The sequence below is a fragment of the Rhipicephalus microplus genome, chromosome 8 (assembly GCF_043290135.1).
Source record: "Rhipicephalus microplus isolate Deutch F79 chromosome 8, USDA_Rmic, whole genome shotgun sequence".
NCBI classification, from domain to species: domain Eukaryota; kingdom Metazoa; phylum Arthropoda; class Arachnida; order Ixodida; family Ixodidae; genus Rhipicephalus; species Rhipicephalus microplus.
In genome coordinates, this window is record NC_134707.1 from 5,669,885 (window position 1) to 5,687,706 (window position 17,822).

At 46.4% G+C, this 17,822-nt stretch overlaps 1 protein-coding gene across 1 annotated transcript; it reads right to left on the bottom strand.

Annotated features, from left to right (window-relative positions):
- Nucleotides 1-11,750: 11,750 nt before the first annotated feature.
- LOC119164011 (WD repeat-containing protein 20) lies at nucleotides 11,751-16,289 on the bottom strand. Its single transcript, XM_037416108.2, has 2 exons — nucleotides 15,640-16,289; nucleotides 11,751-12,951 (listed from the first exon to the last, which is right to left on the bottom strand). The coding sequence occupies exons 1-2, from the start codon at nucleotides 16,003-16,005 to the stop codon at nucleotides 11,803-11,805; spliced, it is 1,515 nt and encodes a 504-aa protein (XP_037272005.2). The 5' UTR covers nucleotides 16,006-16,289; the 3' UTR covers nucleotides 11,751-11,802.
- Nucleotides 16,290-17,822: the final 1,533 nt, after the last annotated feature.

A 17,822-nucleotide genomic window follows, 5' to 3' on the forward strand; every position in this document is an offset into this window, starting at 1 on the left:
TCTCAAATGTGCGGTGGGTGCCCAGGCCTTCAAAAAGACGCTGGACTTGAATCTTCTTGATTCAACAATGAAGTTTATATTCTCATCACATTTCCCACTAATAAAATTTCGTTTGAAAAGCAGATGGTATTCCCCTACAAAGGAATAAATATCAATTACAAGGCTACGATGTCAAATCTCCCTACTGAACATTTGCCTTTACAGGTATGGTCTGGCTCAGTCACCTTTATGCCTTTAGTGTAGTGAGAGTGAATCTCTGGATCACTTCTTTTCGACATGCCGAAGGTTTACAATTTCAAGTAAAGCACTCCTAGAAGAGCCGCTTCAAATTTGTCATTGAAACTTGGATTTCCCATTTTTCAATGATTCTTTCATATGGAGCTACCTTACTTGGTTTTAGCGTCAAGTGCGTTTTCATTGCAGTATTCAATTTTTTACGAGAGACTAAAGGAATAGAATGCTAAGTTTAAATTAACGCAGCTTTTTTAAATGTTTCTATAATCACAGCTGCATTTAATATAGTTTTAGTCTTTTTTGTTTTTTATATTTTTATGAGGTTGTATTGTTAATGTGTAATGATTTAAACTTAAGCCCTTTTCTTCAGCAAATAAAATAATTTTTTAAGCAAGGCACAGTCCGATTAATGACCGATTCCCTAAAATGTGTTTGGTAAAGTACCTAGGAACAACAACAGCATTTGTTAACAGCTCGATAGAACTTTCGGTCCTTGGCTAGAAATCCACAAGTTCCCCTCGCAGCATGATAGACAAGCGTTCCTTTCGTCTAGCATTGCTGCGATCTTGCCATTAGGTAAACAGCATGCACCAAATCATTTATTAAAACTTCCGACATATGCATGCTAAAAGTACTGTAGACAGGATAGTGTTCTTCGACCTAGTGAGAAAAAAGAAGTGAGAAAAGAACGGTGTTCATCATCATCAGCCTGACTACATCCACTGCAGGACAAAGGCCTCTCCAATGTTCCGCCAGTTAACTTGGTCCTGTGCTTGCTGTTGCCAATTTATACCCGCAAACTTCTTAATCTCATCTGCCCACCTAATCTTCTGTCTCCCCCTAACTCGCTTGCCTTCTCTGGGAATCCAGTTAGTTACCCTTAATGACCAGCGGTTATCCTGTCTACGTGCTACATGCCCGGCCCATACCCATTTCTCTTCTTGATTTCAACTATGATATCCTTAACCCCCGTTTTTTTCCTAATCCACTCTGCTCTCTTCTTGTCTCTTAAGGTTACACCTACCATTTTTCTTTCCATTGCTCGCTGCGTCGTCCTCAATTTAAGCTGAACGCTCTTTGTAAGTCTCCAGGTTTTTGCTCCGTAGCCAAGTAACGGCAAGATACAGCTGTTATATACCTTCCTCTTAAGGGATAGTGGCAATCTACCTGTCATAATTTGAGAGTGCTTGCCAAATGTGCTCCACCCCATTCTTATTCTTCTTGTTATTTCAGTCTCGTGGTTAGGCTCCGTGGTTATTACCTGCCCTAAGTAGACATAGTCTTTTACAACATGAAGTGCACTATTACCCGTCTCGAAGCGCTGCTATTTTCCGTGGTTGTTGTACATTACTTTCATTTTCTGCAGATTAACTTTAAGACCCACCTTTCTGCTCTCCTTGTCCAGCTCCGTAATAATGAGTTGCAATTCGTCCCCTGAGTTGCTCAGCAATGCAATGTCATCGGCGAAGCGCAGGTTACTAAGGTACTCGCCATTAACTCTTATCCTTAACTGTTCCCATTCTAGGCTTCTGAAAACCTCCTGTAAGCACGCGGTAAATAGCATTGGGGAGATTGCGTCCCCCTGCCTTACACCGTTCTTGATTGGTGTTCTGTTGCTTTCTTTATGAAGCACTATGGTAGCAGTTGATCCCTTGTAGATTTCTTCCAGGATGTTTATATATACTTCATTGACGCCCTGATTCCGCAGTGTCTGCATGACTGCTGATATTTCTACTGAATCAAACGCCTTCTCGTAATCTATGAAGGCTATGTATAGTGGTTGGTTATATTCTGAGCATTTCTCTATTACCTGATTGATAGTATGAATGTGGTCAATTGTTGAGTAGCCTGTTCGAAATCCTGCTTGTTCCTATGGTTGATTGAATTCTAATGTTTTCTTTACTCTGTTAGCAATTACCTTAAGAACGGTGTTACATTTGACTAAATACGGTATTCATCTACACTCACTCGGGCTAAGACTGAAGACCCCATGTCCGTATGAGAGAGATTGACAGCAATTCCACCGATTACGTGTGCAAGAACTTGTGTACAGAAGGTGTTGCAATTATTTTTGATGGTGATGCTATGGTGCACTTTGTATCTTTATTTGACCCATTTTACGAGCTTGTCACAAGCCATGGTGACACAGGAGAAGGAGTAGCCAGCCCCATATAATGTAGATACTCCAGCGTTACGCCTGGAAACTGAATATCGTGAGAGGACACATTGCAAGTAAGAAAAAGCAGTGCGATTCCTTAAGACTTTAGAATGACAATGAATGAGAACAAAAGCTTGACAGACAGTGGCTGATGACATCAGCACACTTGATGGAGTGAAGTTAAGTTGTTGTTTCTGACCATTCATCCTGAAGTCATCAGAAAATCTATTGTGGCGAAGCCTTTGAACAGTGGGTCGTCCTCTCTAGCGCCTTCTAGTGGGTCGCCCTTTTAGCAAAAAGAACAGCAGCTCGTGCAGAGAGTAGTACCCGCTTCGACTGTCGCTGTCAAGCATCATTGACAAGTGTCCGCCAATAAACGTCTCAACAATTTGGTGGAGAGTGCGATGCCCTTCTAACACCTTCGGTTAGCATTCGATGCCCTTGGAGCTTCGATCCCGTACCGTGCCTTCTACCATGCACCAAGACGCCGCGCAGCAAACGCTTCCTCCTGCGCCGATGCCATGTTCCGGTGTCCCCCCCATTCGCGACCCTCCTGTCTTCACCGGCGCGGATGGCACCGACGTCAAGGACTAGCTCGCTATGTACGAACGCGTCAGCGTCCCCAATCATTGGGACGAGGCAGGTAAACTCGGCAACCTGGTTTTCTATCTCGCGGGTGTGGCTGGCATGTGGTACAACAACCACGCATCCGATTTCCCCACTTGGTCTGCTTTTAAAACCGCCGTCGTCGACGTATTCGGCCGTCCTGCCGTTCGTAAGCCGCAAGCCGAACAGCGGTTACGTGCACGAGCATAGCGGACCGGTGAGTCCGTCACAAGTTACATAGAGGACATCGTTGACTTGTGCAAGAAAGTGGATGCGGGCATCTCAGAGGCTGACAGAATTACCCATGTTCTAAAAGGCATCGCCGACGATGCCTTCACCATGCTCCTGGCCAAGAACCCTCGCACTGTGGCAGAGATCATTACACTATGCCAAAGTTACGAGGAGCTGCGGCGGCAGCGCTCGATTACCCGTCGACCACCCTCACGTGATGCTGATCTCTCGGCCTTGTCCACACTTCCTGACCACACCACCTTGCTCGCTGAAATCAAGTCATTCGTGCGAGAGGAATTTGCCCGCCAGCTCTCTTTACTGGCTTTTGCTTCCCCGCAACGTGCTCAGCAGCCGTCAAGCACACTTCTGCCTCCCCTCCGCCGAGCCATTCAGCAGGAAATCGCAGAGGTCGTTCCTGAATACCACCAGCCGCCTCCAGTATCTATACCACTCAGTTACGCCCAAGTTGTCGCCAGGCCACCCTCACCGATTCCTGTGACTGGCCTCCTTGGTTACACCGAAACCATCGCCAGGCCCCAGGCCTTCGGAGAAACTGTGCCGCCTACATATGCCGACGTCATCCACGTGCCCCGTGTGCCACCCACTATGCAGTTATTCCAGCAGCCGGCTCGCCCATCGCGTTCTGCGACATGGATGGGACCCGCCAACCGATGGCGCACTGCTGACAATCGCCCCATCTGCTTTGCTTGTGATTGCGTCGGTCTGGTAGCACGCTGTTGCAATCGTGTGCAGCAACCGCAGGCCGCCTCCAATTTTCCCAGCCAATCGAGCCGCTTTTATGACCAACCGCAGTCTACGTCACCGTCGTCTCGCCCCGCTCCATCTACCTGCCGTTCACATTCTCCGCGACGTCGTTCACTGTCGCCGATGCGGCCACGTCCACTAGAGGGTGACCAGGAAAGCTAGTCGTCGCAGTCCACAAGGCAAGGGCTGCAACGCTGTCGAACTGCGGAAGCCCTCTGAAAAGCCCATCGAACGTGATAGACGTGCTTGTGGATGGTGTTTGTGCATCTGCCTTTGTAGATACTGGAGCCGCCGTATCCGTCATGGACGCAAAACTTAGCCTATTACTGCGCAAAGTGACCACGCCACTTTCCGGGCTCTTCCTCCGTACAGCCAGCGCCCACAGCATTCACCCTACAGCGATGTGTACAGCCCGCCTCATGATTCAGGACGTGATGTATGCCGTCGAATTCATCATAATTCCTTTATGCTCTCACGACGTCATCCTAGGATGGGATTTTCTCTCCCGCCACGACCCCGTCATTCATTGCGCACCAGCAGAAATAGAGCTGACACCATTCTCTTCTTTGACGCCGGCCGACAGTCCATCTGCTGCAAGCAAGTTACTCGTCAGGGACGACCCACTGTTCGAAGGCAAGGAAGAGCGCGACAGGGCGTCAGCGTCAGCATGTTGCCTTCCGCGTGCTGTACCGCAACGGAAGGCAACATGCTGACGCCGACGCCCTGTCGCGCTCTCCCTTGCCTGACAACAATGACCACGACTCAGCATCTCACCTTGCCGTTTCTTCCATTAGCATTCATGCCGTTGCTACTGAACAGCGCAAGGATCAATAGATTGCCTCACTGATAGACTTGCTGACTGATCCATCCACTGCATCCACTCGCGCATTGCCTCGTCAAGCCCACCATTTCGCCGTTCGCGACGACCTCCTCCACCGACGCAATTACAACGGTGACGGCCGCCAGTGGCTGCTAGTCATACCCCGCAGTCTGCGCTCTGACATATGCAAATTCTTTCATTCTGATCTGCAATGTGCGTACTCCGGGGTATCGAAGACTTACCACCGCATTCGCCAACGGCACTTTTGGTGCGGCATGTACCGCTAAGTGCAGAAATTTGTTTGCTCCTGCATAGAATGTCAGCGCCGCAAAACTTCAACGTACCTGTCGCCGGTAGGTCTGCAACCTCTACTTTGCCCTGCCAGGCCGTTTGGGCGCGTTGGCATCGATTTGTATGGGCCACTTTCACTAACGTTGGCTGGTAACCGCTGGGCCATTGTTGCTGTGGACCACCTCACGCGATACGCCGAAACTGCCGCTCTCATTGCGGCTACAGCGAGCGATGTGACCTCCTTCCTGCTCCAACGATTCATGCTGCGACACGGTCCACCTCAGGAACTGCTCAGCGATCGAGGCCGCGTCTTCCTGTCTGAAGTCGTCGAAGCCATTCTCAAAGAGTGCAATGTTGTTCACCGCAAAACTGCTGCTTACCACCCGCAGACGAATGGCCTCACTGAACGCTTCAACCGTACGCTCGGCGACATGCTCTCCAAGTACGCCGCCGATCACACAAATTGGGATGCCATTCTACTCTTCGTCACCTACGCATATAACACCGCCCCTCAGAGCACTACTGGCTTTTCACCTTTCTTTTTATTATATGGAAGGCACCCGTCGCGCACCATCGACACTATACTTTCGTACAAGCCAGATCCGTCCGAGTGGGCGCCTATTTCTGCTACAGCCAAGCTTGCTGAAGAGTGTCGAGAGCTTGCAAGGACCTTTACAGCGCATGATCAAGAGCGGTAAAAAGGCATTCACGCTGACACCAGCACTACTGCGCCCACGTTCCTCCCTGGAGCGCTCGCCTGGCTCTCGATCCCTACCACTTCAACTGGCCTATCTTCAAAACTATTGCCCAAATACGAAGGCCCCTACCGTGTCGTCGAACGCACTTCCCCTGTAAATTACTTGATCGAACCCATCGAACCATCTTCGGACATGCGCCATCGAGGGCGCGACATTGTCAACGTGGAGCGCCTTAAAGCCTACCACGACCCGCTCATAGTAACCAGCTGTTAGGTGACCAGGTGGCTCCCTCTTCGTACCCGGGGTAGTTGTGGCGAAGCCTTTGAACAGTGGGTCGTTCTCTGCAGCGCCTTCTAGTGGGTCGCCCTTTTCATAAGAAGAAGAGCAGCTCGTGCAGAGAGTCAGTACCGCATTGACTGTCGCTGTCAAGCATCATCGACAAGTGTCCGCCAATAAACGTCTCAACACTATCACTTTTTCTTGCTTGGGACCTTTTATCTCACAATCATGATGTCATCGCATCGCAGTCCTCTTTCAGGAGCAATTATCTATCTCATACTTGGCGGGCTACTCCAGCTGTTTTGGTCATACACTGGCTGGTGAAAAACTCGTAAAGTAGATCAAATAAATGACAGAAAGTATAGGAGAATGTCAAAAAGATAAGTAACTATTGTCAATAGCATCAGTACATGACTCATTGCAATCATAACCTGAGCATAACTGCTAACAGAAAAGGTTAATACCACGTTTTATTTAACAGTTAAGTTATCAAGGATATGTTATCTCACTGAAACTAAAAGAAAAGGATAGTCGTGCATTCTGCTCCTGGCAAATTCTAATAGCTGTTTACTGACATCTATTGTCTTATGAAAAGGTTTCCAGTGGTCAGCGTGGGATATGCGTTATTGCAAAATATAAAAAACAAAAAAACACAGCATATCCACAGAGTGAATGATGATGAGTGGGGCGAACCGTCTGCCAGTCCCTCTGCGCGCCCGTCCATCTGTGCATTTATCCGTCCGTGCGTGCGTTCGTCCGTGCGCCTGTCTGCTTGCCTGTCTGTCCATCAATGCGTTCGTTCATCAATCTAGCGAACACTCCTAGTACCGCCATCTCGCATCTTTTTATCGCCATCCTAGTTGCGCGATCGTCTCTCTCCTTCGCCTGTGGCATATACCTGTCTATCCCCCCTGGTACATACCCGCTCTCTCGGGTATGTGCCACTGGTGATAACACAGGACAACGGGGGACGCACAAACCATGCCATAAGGATGTGGGTTACATCTTTTAACCCCAGCATTTTGGTCGAACCTCCACATTTTGGCAAAATCCCATAATATGTAGCTGCGAGACTGTTTAAACCTTACACAGTTGTCAACTTCATATATATGACTGTGTAAGCCAATCAATAATTGCTGTAACATGCAAGGATGTGGAATGTCTTGCACGTTCACACACCTCTTTATCTTGAATTGCACAAGACCATGCTTACCCCCATATTCACAAACGCACCTCGACTGGACTTTCACCCTTTACTGACAGAGTTGAGCACTGCATCACCGCTCGGCTGAAAACGACGCTGCACTACTCAAGAATCGCAGCAGACTTTTGCTGATATGCAGCGACTTGCCGTGCCTATAGATGGCGCTTCTATCCGCTTTCTCAATATCCATAAAGGTAACAAGGTAGTTCTATAAACAAGGATATCTATAAAGGTAACAAGGTAGTTATAAATTGGGAAAAGCAGGTATCCAAGCCTGCAGAGGTAAAACGGGGGCTTAGGCAGGGGTGTCCTATGTCACCCTTATTATTCATGATGTACCTACAAGAATTAGAGGCCAAATTAGAGGGAAGTGGACTGGGCTTCAACCTCTCTTTCGTCAAACAAAAAAAACTCATTGAACAGGTACTACCAGCATTGATGTACACAGATGATATAGTGCTAATGGCCGACAACACAGAAGATTTGCAGAGATTGATGGACATCTGCGGTAATGAGGGAGATAGGTTAGATTTCATACTTAGTAAGGAAAAATCAGCAGTCATAATTTTTAATGACAATGAAAGTAGTGAGCTTAGAATACAGGAGGTAACGCTAGAGATAACAGATAAATACAAATATCTGGGTGTACGGATAAGCAATGGGGCCGAGTACCTAAGGGAATACGAAATATACATGACGACTAAAGGTAACAGGAATGCAGCGGTGATGAAAAACACGACACTGTGGAATTACAATAGGTATGATGTTGTGAGAGGAATATGGAAAGGGGTCACGGTTCCTGGTCTGACGTTCGGCAATGCGATCTTGTGCATGAGATCAGAAGTTCAAGCGAGATTAGAAATTAAGCAACGTGGTAGGCTTGCCTTAGGAGCTCACGGGAATACACCAAATCAGAGAGTACAAGGTGATATGGGATGTACATCATTTGAGGGCAGGGAAGCTAGCAGCAAGATAAAATTTGAGAAGCGATTGAGAGAAATGGGGGAGGAGCGTTGGGCTAGGAAGGTATTCAGCTACTTGTACATGAAGAATGTCGATACAAAATGGAGGAAGCGAACCAGAAAATTGACTGGTAAATACTTAGAAAACAGCAGGGGGCCAAACCAAAAAGAATTATCGGTTAAGAAGAGGGTGAAGGAAGCTGAGACTGATATGTGGAGAATTGGCACGATTAAGAAGTCTGCTCTAGAGATCTATCAATCTTTTAAGCAAGAAATTGCCCAGGAGAGGATCTATGATAATACTCGGGGTAGTTCTCTACTGTTTGAGGCCAGGAAAGGAGTATTGCTAACCATGACATATCGGGCCAAATACGAAGGGGTAGACACGGTATGCAGTGCGTGTGGAGAGGAAGAGGAAAGTGCTGAACACTTGATAATGTTCTGTAAAGGGCTTCACCCTATAGTTCAGGATGATGGCGCAGAGCTTTTCAAAGCACTGGAGTTTAGGGACAGGGAGGGCAAAATAGACTTTAAGCGGGTGGAATTAACTAGAAGGAGGTTATCTGATTCGTGGCTAAAGTCAAAGCATGAGTGAAAATTAAACCTTTCACTGCAAAGTACGAATCCTAAATCTCACTATTTAAAGGAAAAAAATAAATCTAGTTTTTGGTTCATTAAGTATTACGGCTTGGTGGCGCTAGCCACCGCCCGACCTAAAGGGTACAGCCATATCCATCCATCCATCCATCAAGTGAAGGCGAAGGGTCGAGTGAAGGAAGGTTCTAGAATACGGGGGTTAATCTTATGTGCTCATATTAATCTGCAGCTGTACTCAAGCTGTGTATGTTCTTTTTCAGCTAAATGGAGTTGGTTTGTATCCCACGTTCCTTGCAATAAACCTGTTTTGAAAATCGGCACACGATGCTCTGTTTCTTTTTTTGGTGTACCTAGATTTGGTGTGGTTTATGAGCATTGTTAATTCCACTACCTTGCTACGCTTTCGACCTTTTCCAGTGGGCGAGAGGTGCTATCGAGAAAGTAAATTAAGGTAGAACAATAGACACTATGCCAAGTCATTGGCATGCAGTGCCGTTTAATGTAAAATTGCTTTCCTTATGTCAAATAACTATGTAGAAACAAAAAATGGCACACTAAGCCAATGAAACAGTCTAACTGCTAGCATAAAAATACCTACGACTAGAGTGGCACTTCGCTTATTGCTCTGAATGTGCTGCATTGAAAAGGAACTGCAATGCTTCGTCCATGAAACACTTTTTTGTGCCAGAATCCAACAAGACACAGACGAACATCACTTAAAAAGTATACAGTCAATACCCCAAAAAATGCTGGCCATTCATACATACAAACGCAAAAATATGCCCGATTCAAATGATCCCTACACTTGAAGGGATCTTTTGACTAATAGTGTAGGAGTTTTGATCATGATAAATACTTACGGTTGCAATAGTTGAAATGCTTATAAAATACCCCAGAAAATAAATAATTGTGCTATTATGACAACAAAAAGAAAAAAAAAACAATGGCCAATGGGCCAGTGCAGACTGGCAACTGGCCCTCAGTCTAGAGCGATCATCATGTTCTCATCAAGTGAAGCCAGACCTCTGCCAGCTTACCACAAGCACGACCAAATGTTAGCTTACGGTGGAGAGAAAGTAGCACTTCTTTCACATGCTCAACGAGTTTAAGGGGACTTATTATTCCAGACAGGTACTGCTCAATGTGCCTTTTTGTGGTACTGGTTTTCTTAAAGCGACACTAAGGTGGAACATTAGATCAATGTAAACAAAGTGCTCTTACAGAACTCAATAATAATTATTTTATTCTCATATAATAATTACTAGAAAAAAATGGAGATTATGAAAATTCAGCAGGTGAATGTCAATGTGACGTCCAAATTTCAAACACTTTTTGAATATTTTTGCCCCATTGGTTCAATGACATTTTCTCGAACTTGCTATATTAGTACTTTGGGTCTATCAGAACATAATTCAAACATTTTCGAATGAAAAACAATTACGCAGTTCCTACAAGACACCACTGGAATCAACACCATGGTGTGGTAAATTTAAGGTGGCATCACCACTTGTATTTTCGGTTTGCGCATTTTCTCGGTTACCAAGCGTCTTATCTCGATAGGAATGGTGGTTATGGCATTATGAAATTATACTTACTAGTAGGAGAAAAGTTTGTTTTTTTTTGTCGTTAGTGACCATTTAGAAAGCCTTAAGGTATTGGCTAGAGATCATGCTATTGATATCCCTCTGCATAATTACTTTCATTGAGTAATGTGACCTCTCACTTAAAAATTAACCTAGCATTTATGAGTGCAAAATTAACGTGAAGCAAGATGAAGCAACTCACAGTGGATACCCACAAGGAACATTGCTTTCATCAGTGTAGCGCAGTGTTCTAGCAGTTAAATCGATCACTGTTGACCCGAAGGTTGTGCGAGTCAATCGTTGTAGCCACATCTCAATGGAGGTGAAATTCTACACACCTTCCGAATCATATAGTGGTTTTGGGATGTAAAAGCTCCAAAATTGTTATTAGTCTATTCTATGTCGATTTCTGAAGTGTAAACACACCCAGCGTTGTTGTGCGAGTGAACCTTAGCTGTACTGGCTGCATCTCAATGGAGGCTAAATAATAGGCAATATTCGGACAATACCTGCACCGTTGTTGTCTTCTATGCTGTTTTTTCTCAGTGGCGAATCTACATCAAGCTGGCATCTTAATTAGTGGGAATCCAGGAAAGTCACAAAACCAATGAAACTAAAGGCATGGTTGGCACGTTGCTGACTCTTACAGAGGATGCAGATGAATCAATGAAGTCTTCATACTTGTTAACACTTAGAAACTAGATTAACGGAGATTATGTGCTGAATTCTGATGAGTTACATGTAACAAGCACTCTGATCTGTTCATTTCAGTGAGCGCTCAGTCAGAGAAAAGGAGTGGGCATCAAGGAAATGGGACAAGAAATCAATTGATGATCGATATGTGGGGTTTAACATCCCAAAACCACCATACGATTATGAGAGACGCCATAGTTGAGGGCTCCAGAAATTTTGACCACTTGGGGTCAAATCTGAGCGCACGAGCCTACAGCATTTTTGCTTCTATTGAAAATGCAGCCGTTGCCGCCGGTATTCGATCCCGCGACCTGCGGGTCAGCAGCCGAGTACTTTAGCCACTAGACCAACGCGGCGGGGTGGGAAAAGAAATCAAGAATAGCTCTTGGTTAGAATGTGAAATTTTTTTAACATTACAGGCATAAAATGAAATCAGCTAGCGGATCATGCTGGCCTTGACCTGTGGTAGACATAAAATCGGCTAAGAATGATGATGATGATTAATGAAACCATTCGCCATTCACATGACACAGAGACTGCTTACCACTGCATTTCTCTGATAACTACACGACGTGCACACTTGTAGAACTGTGGAAGCTCCTCTGCTCGGAAGACAAAAGAGCTTCAAGTGGCAAGCCAAGGCAGCTGGTTTAATGGACACGATTTTTTGAGTGATCGGCGTCAGACGACAGTCGACCCCCTTCCAGGGCGGGCCCAGGTGCACACATAGCCCTCCTGGCAGGCAGTCACGAGACAGTCTTCCCTGAAGACAAGCGCGGTAAGTCGCTCGGGCGCCACTTTTTTGCAGATGTGCGGCTCAAGCATTGGCACCTCGTCGAGTCGCGGGCAGGCGGGGCTTCCCACCAGACGCTGGTGAGGCCCCACGGTGGATGTGTTGTTAGCGCGCGTCTGTTGTTGTTGCTGCCGTGCCTGCTGCTGGGGGGCCTGTGAAGCGTTGGTGGCATTGGGGCTGTTGCTTCCGGTAAGCAGGAGCGAAGCACGAGGTGCGCGGGGCTGCTTCAGCACGTCCTCGGTTAGGTCCCACAGGCAGAGCTGCGTGTCCTGGCCGACCGAGCCGAAACGGTATGAGGTGTCGGCCGCAGGGCAGTCGCCAGAGGCGTGCCCACCCTCGAGGCAGGCGTCGAAGGCTACCCCTTGCACCCACGACCTGTGTCCCTGGCCACGCGCCACGACGCGTTTGTCCTGGAAGGACCACACCGTCACCAGATCATCCTCACCACCGGCAACAACGTACTTGCCGTCGGGGCTCCAGCACACGCACAGCAGGCCTCCAAAGTAGCTGCGCACCAGACCCACAAGGTCCATTGTGTCATAGCAGAAGATGCGCAGAAAGCCGTCTTGACTAGCTGTGGCAAGGTATCGGGCACAGGGGGAGAAGGCGAATTCGTGCAGTGCGCCGTCTCCGACCACCCAGCGGTAGAGCGGGTTGCGCGTGCTTTTCGTCTTGCACGTGAACACACTGAAGCCATCACCCTGCTTGAAGAGCTGGTAGTGCGGCGGCGTGGAGCCACATGGCAGATCCTCCTTGTACACGTACAGTTGGCCACTGGCGTGTGACACCAAGAACAGGCTGTTTGAGTTGGGCAGCCACTTGAGGCAGGTCACTCGCGTCTTGTCGATGAAGCGTTCATCATTATAAAGCCGACTGAGCTCCTTCTTCACTGGGTCGATGAGTTGCACCTGGCCCGCGGAAAAGCCCACGAGCAGCAGCAGGCCACCGTCAGGTGTTGTCGATGGGTGGAAGTCGTGGCAGGTCGGATACGTGCCCTTGTACACCCGCTTGTCCAAAGGTTTGCTCAGGTCTGCCGCCTGAAAGAACATGAGTATCCCGTCAGCTTCAGCCGTAATAAAAAGCTCAAAAACTTGAGCTATTCATCCAGAAAATTTGTGAAGCAGTCCTCACCAGACGGGTCTAAGGCAGCATAAAGATAGGCTACTGGAAAATATTAAGATGCTATCTGAAAGCACTGGCAATCCAGGTAGTCATTTGCATATAAACCTGTGGCCAGTACTGCTCTGCATTCAATCATCTTTCATAACAAAATGCTCATTTACCAAACCCCTACTTCCTTGGATTCCTAAAACTGTTAAGGGTTTTCCACAGTATACGCATTTCAAAGTCTGTTGCACAGAGTTGTTCACTGCCTTATTGAATCCTCTCGCCTTTTACTGTCACAATGCACAAAACAATGTGCTGTTTGCTTTCACATCTTAATGTAGTATGATGCTCATTTTTTCAATAAGGCGTAAACGGTGTTTGTGGTGTGTTGACCTTTCTATTGTCTCTGCACAACCAATATTTCAACATGAATACATACCAACCAGCTGAGATAACTAAGTAAACGATAAAACAAGTTATTGTAATGAATATGCTATGAAGTAGCTTACATTTGTTCCTCACTAAGAATGAACATAGAAAAATTTAAGTTTGTGCTAAGCTTGTCAGCAGTATAGCAGCTTGCTAAAATGTAAATTTTAGCGAGGGCGGATATACAAACTGCTCTGTATCTACAGTCCTGTCTAAATTATAATAGCTTATTATCTATTATTGAGTGTGCAAGCCCTATTAACTAAAAATTGGATGTAACATTATACATTTTGTGAGACGTTCCATTGTACTAAGAAAGTGTAAAATTTGAACAGCTGCAATGTGTGACAGTTTATGCGAAATGATCCATTCTGGCTTCGCCTAATGCATGCAAACAAAGACAAAAACAGAGAACCAGGAATGACTGATGTTTTAAAAAGGCACAGCAAATAGCCATAAGCCCCCGTGTTATCAACACTTGATAGCTGTATTCCATCTTTCCAGACACATGTGCCATCAAATGGCACAGTCTCATTCAAGTGACTTGCAACACGAGAGCATGTGGTCCCACGAGTTCAAAGGTTGCGCATGGCTCAACTTTTTGTTATTACAAAAATGAAATATTGTTTTCTTCTTTGGGATCCCCCAAGTAAAAGCAACGCGTTCGGTAATGAGGATGAGGGCTAGTGGAAGCCATGTGCAATCTTTTATCTTGGGAGGCCACATGCTCTTGTGTTGCAAGTCATATCAAGCAGAACTGTAAACTGCCCCATAGAGTTTCCAAAAATAATTAGAACTATGGTGCCGTTCAGGCACCGTGGGAAAGATGCATGGAGGAAGAAAAAGAAAACAGGGAGCATTATGTCATCAGCCAGCCTTGGCAAGTCAACCCGTTTTGAATGCAGTTGTGTAAGCCTAACACGTGACCTTTTGCAATGAGGTCGAGCAAGCAATGAGACTTCGGGGTATGGTGGCCGGTAGCTTTCAATCACGCGCTTGTTTGGTGCAGACTGGCCGGCTCTCGCAAGAGGTTAAAAACAAAAACACTACCAAGAGTACTCAAATCTACCGCATGCTCCGACGTTTTGGCCACATGTTATGCCGACTCGGTCAGCTTCACTCAGTTGATGTAACAATCTCTCCTTTCTTTCTTCCTCCATGGAATGATGATTAGTACACGGATTCGCTTAGCCTTCGTACTTGTGGGCTTCAAATGCACTTGTGGCTTTGTGTATTGCTGTGTTTTGGTTTTGTTTGGAATAAGAAAGACTGGGCCGTTTTGAGCTTTGTGAGCCCATATGAATTGATGAGCCTAAAAGGTTAAGGTGGTGAAGTGCAACTGCTGAACACTTGCTCACTGTCATCTCGTGACAAAGCATCTCAAGGCGGCACGAAGTCGGAGCCAAAAGTCCGAACATCAGACAAATATGTGTACTACCCATCATTCCCATGCTCACTGAAGCGCTGTGCATGGCTGCTCCCATAGACACTAGTGCCAGAGTTCCTTCTAGTGTATTTATTGGAAACCCTATACACTGCCCTGTTTTGTAAGCCTACAGGTTACAATTTACTATGCCCTGAAAGCGAGAGGCATGGCTAATCATACAGGGCAATCTAGTTTGAAACAGTAGGAACTTAATCCTACATATTCTTTGCACCATCATGGCTTATTATGCGATTCAGAGGATACTCATGGGCCTACACTAAGTCTCTCATTCCAGATGAAACCATTGCAGGCCTGTAAATTTCTTAGCTTTTCTTGAATATTTAGTTTTGTGCTTTTCTTGACCATTTAGTTTTTTGCTGTTCTTGATTGCTCTTGCATTTAAGCACAAAAAATTATGCATGTTCAACACTCAAGAATACAATGCTTAGATGTTAGCCCGGGTGCGGTTAACGTATACTTCTTGGTAGAAGGTGACGCTGTTCTCAGCATTATAGTGACAGATTTAACCTTTAGCGATCACTTCAATAGAGGCGAGGTGGTTCGTTCAAAAGGGGCTTCACTTTTACCCATTGGGTCAATTTCCTTCCACATATCTAGGCCAGGTTAAACTCGGAAGTTGGATTTAATCAGGGTTCGGGATGTTCTTATCTGACTGAACAAACGAAGCATCTCCGGCGATCGGCCCGCAGCATGGACCCGAAACTCGGCCGTGCAACTTTACACTACTTCGGAAAGAAGGTACCTTCTTGACACCCCTGTACATGTAGACGTACAGCTCCCGGCCCACATTGAAACAGATACGGTCCTCGGTTCCGGCCGCGTCGGACATCGACACGAAGGACACCTTGACCGGGCTGTTGGACTGGTTGCTGCTGTAGCCGACACGGTTGGGTCTCGAGTACTCGGACAGGCTGAGCACCTTGTACGTGCCTTCTCGCGTCGTGAACTGCGTCTTCAGCTCGTCCTTGCCCGCTCCTTCGGCACCCTGGGGCAACTCGCCGGCAAAGGCGCACGGCGCGCCGAGCTTTTGCTGCTCCGTGCTCGCGCCGCCGGCTGGCGCCCCGAGACTGAGCAATTCGGTCGGCGGACGGCCCACCGCGCCACTCATGTCACTCAGCCGGCACGCTGCTTCAGATGGTGTTCCTCGTAGGCCACCGTCTCATCGCCGGGCGCGGACTCCATCCCATGCGAGGCGGCTTCACGGTAGCAGCTCCGGGATCGGCGATCTCGGAACGCGCGCGGCTTACGAGTACGTGACGCAAGCTACACCCGAGCAAGCACGCACTGGGTAGAACATGGCGAACCAGGTGAAACCCTGCAAGTGCAGGCGATTGCGGTACGACATGGGGATGGGGACGCCGCCGAGCACGAAAAATGCCGAGCAAAAGGAAATGAAACTACGCCATAGACTCTTCACGCCACTAGTTGCGAAACTTACGTCTAAGAATTAGAAGAAACTCTTGATGATGATGATAGGTTAAATAAATAGACGGCTTAATACAGCTGTATGGTTGTACTCTGTAGATCGGTCGGCGGCTAACGCCACCTAGCCGTAATACTTATAGTAAATAGTAAAAAACAACTTTATCTTTTTGTCTCTTTAAATAGTGAAGTTAAGGACTGGCACTTTGCAGTGAAGGATTTAATGTTCACTCGTGTGTTGATTGTAGCCAACAATCAGATGACCTTCTTCTAGCCCTCCCTGTCCCTAAACCCCAGTGCTTTGAAAAACTCTGCTCCGTCATCCTGCCCTTTACAGATGATTATCAAGTGTTTGGCAGTTTCCTCCTCCTCTCCACACGCACTGCATTTACCGTGTACACACCTTCTTATTAGGCCCGATAAGTCTTAGTTCGCAATATATTCCCGTCCTGGACTCAAACAGATGAGAACTACCCCGAGTATTATCATAGATCCTTTCCTTGGCAATTTCCTGCTTAAAAGTTCGATATATCTCTAGTGCAGACTTCTTCATCATGCCAATTCTCCACATATCGGTCTCAGCTTCCTACACCTTCTTCTTAACCTATAATTCATTTTGGTTTCTCCCACGCTGTTTTCTAAGTATTTACCCATCAATTTTCTGGTTCGCTTTCTCCATTTTGTACCGACATTCCAACAGCTGAAAACCTTCCTAGCCCAACTATCCTCCCCCGATTTTTCTCAATCGGTCCTCAAATTTTATCTTGCTGCTAGCATTCCCTGCCTTCAAGTGATGACCATGCCCTCGATGATGACCGTCCCATATCACCTTGTACTCCCCGATTTGGTGTATTCCTGTGAGCTCCTAAAGCAAGCCTACCTAATCCACGTTGCCTAATTTCTAATCTTGCTTGAACCTTTGATCTCATGCACACGACCGCATTGCGGAACATCAGACCAGGAACCATGACCCCTTTCCAAATTCCTCTCACAGCATCATACCTATTGTAATTCCACAGTGCCTTATTTTTCATCAACACGGCATTCCTGTTACCTTCATTTGTTACGTATATTTTATGTTCCCTTAGGTACTTGGTCCCATTGCTTATCCATACGCCCAGATATTTGTATTTATCTGTTATCTCTAGCGTGACCTCCTGTACCTTGAGCTCACTACCTTTATTATCATTAAAAATCAGGTGACGGAATCACTGCAAGACACCTACAGTCACCCCTGTGCATAGTTTTGTATGCATGCATTTTGAATGAAACTTTATGATTTTGATTAAACTCAAGACTTAAAAAAAAGCGCGTAGAAAGTTATTTTTTGCCAGAGTTATAACCCTGCTTTTTTTGTCATTGTAATTACTGACATCTAACGTATAACTCGCATGTGTTTTGTTTTCTGGAAAAATTGGCGTTTGCCAACTTTATGTTTGAGAATATTCAAACAGAGCAAGAGACACAAAGAAGTCCAGCTGAGCTCAAAGCTTATAAAATACT

What these genes read in the sequence shown, in the direction of transcription:
- LOC119164011 (XM_037416108.2), bottom strand. Translation starts at nt 16,005, where the DNA reads ATGAGTGGCGCGGTGGGCCGTCCGCCGACCGAATTGCTCAGTCTCGGG. An exon ending in TGTACAGGGGTGTCAAGAAG is followed by an intron (nt 12,952 to 15,639) that starts GTACCTTCTTTC and finishes ATGTTCTTTCAG; the next exon opens with GCGGCAGACCTGAGCAAACC.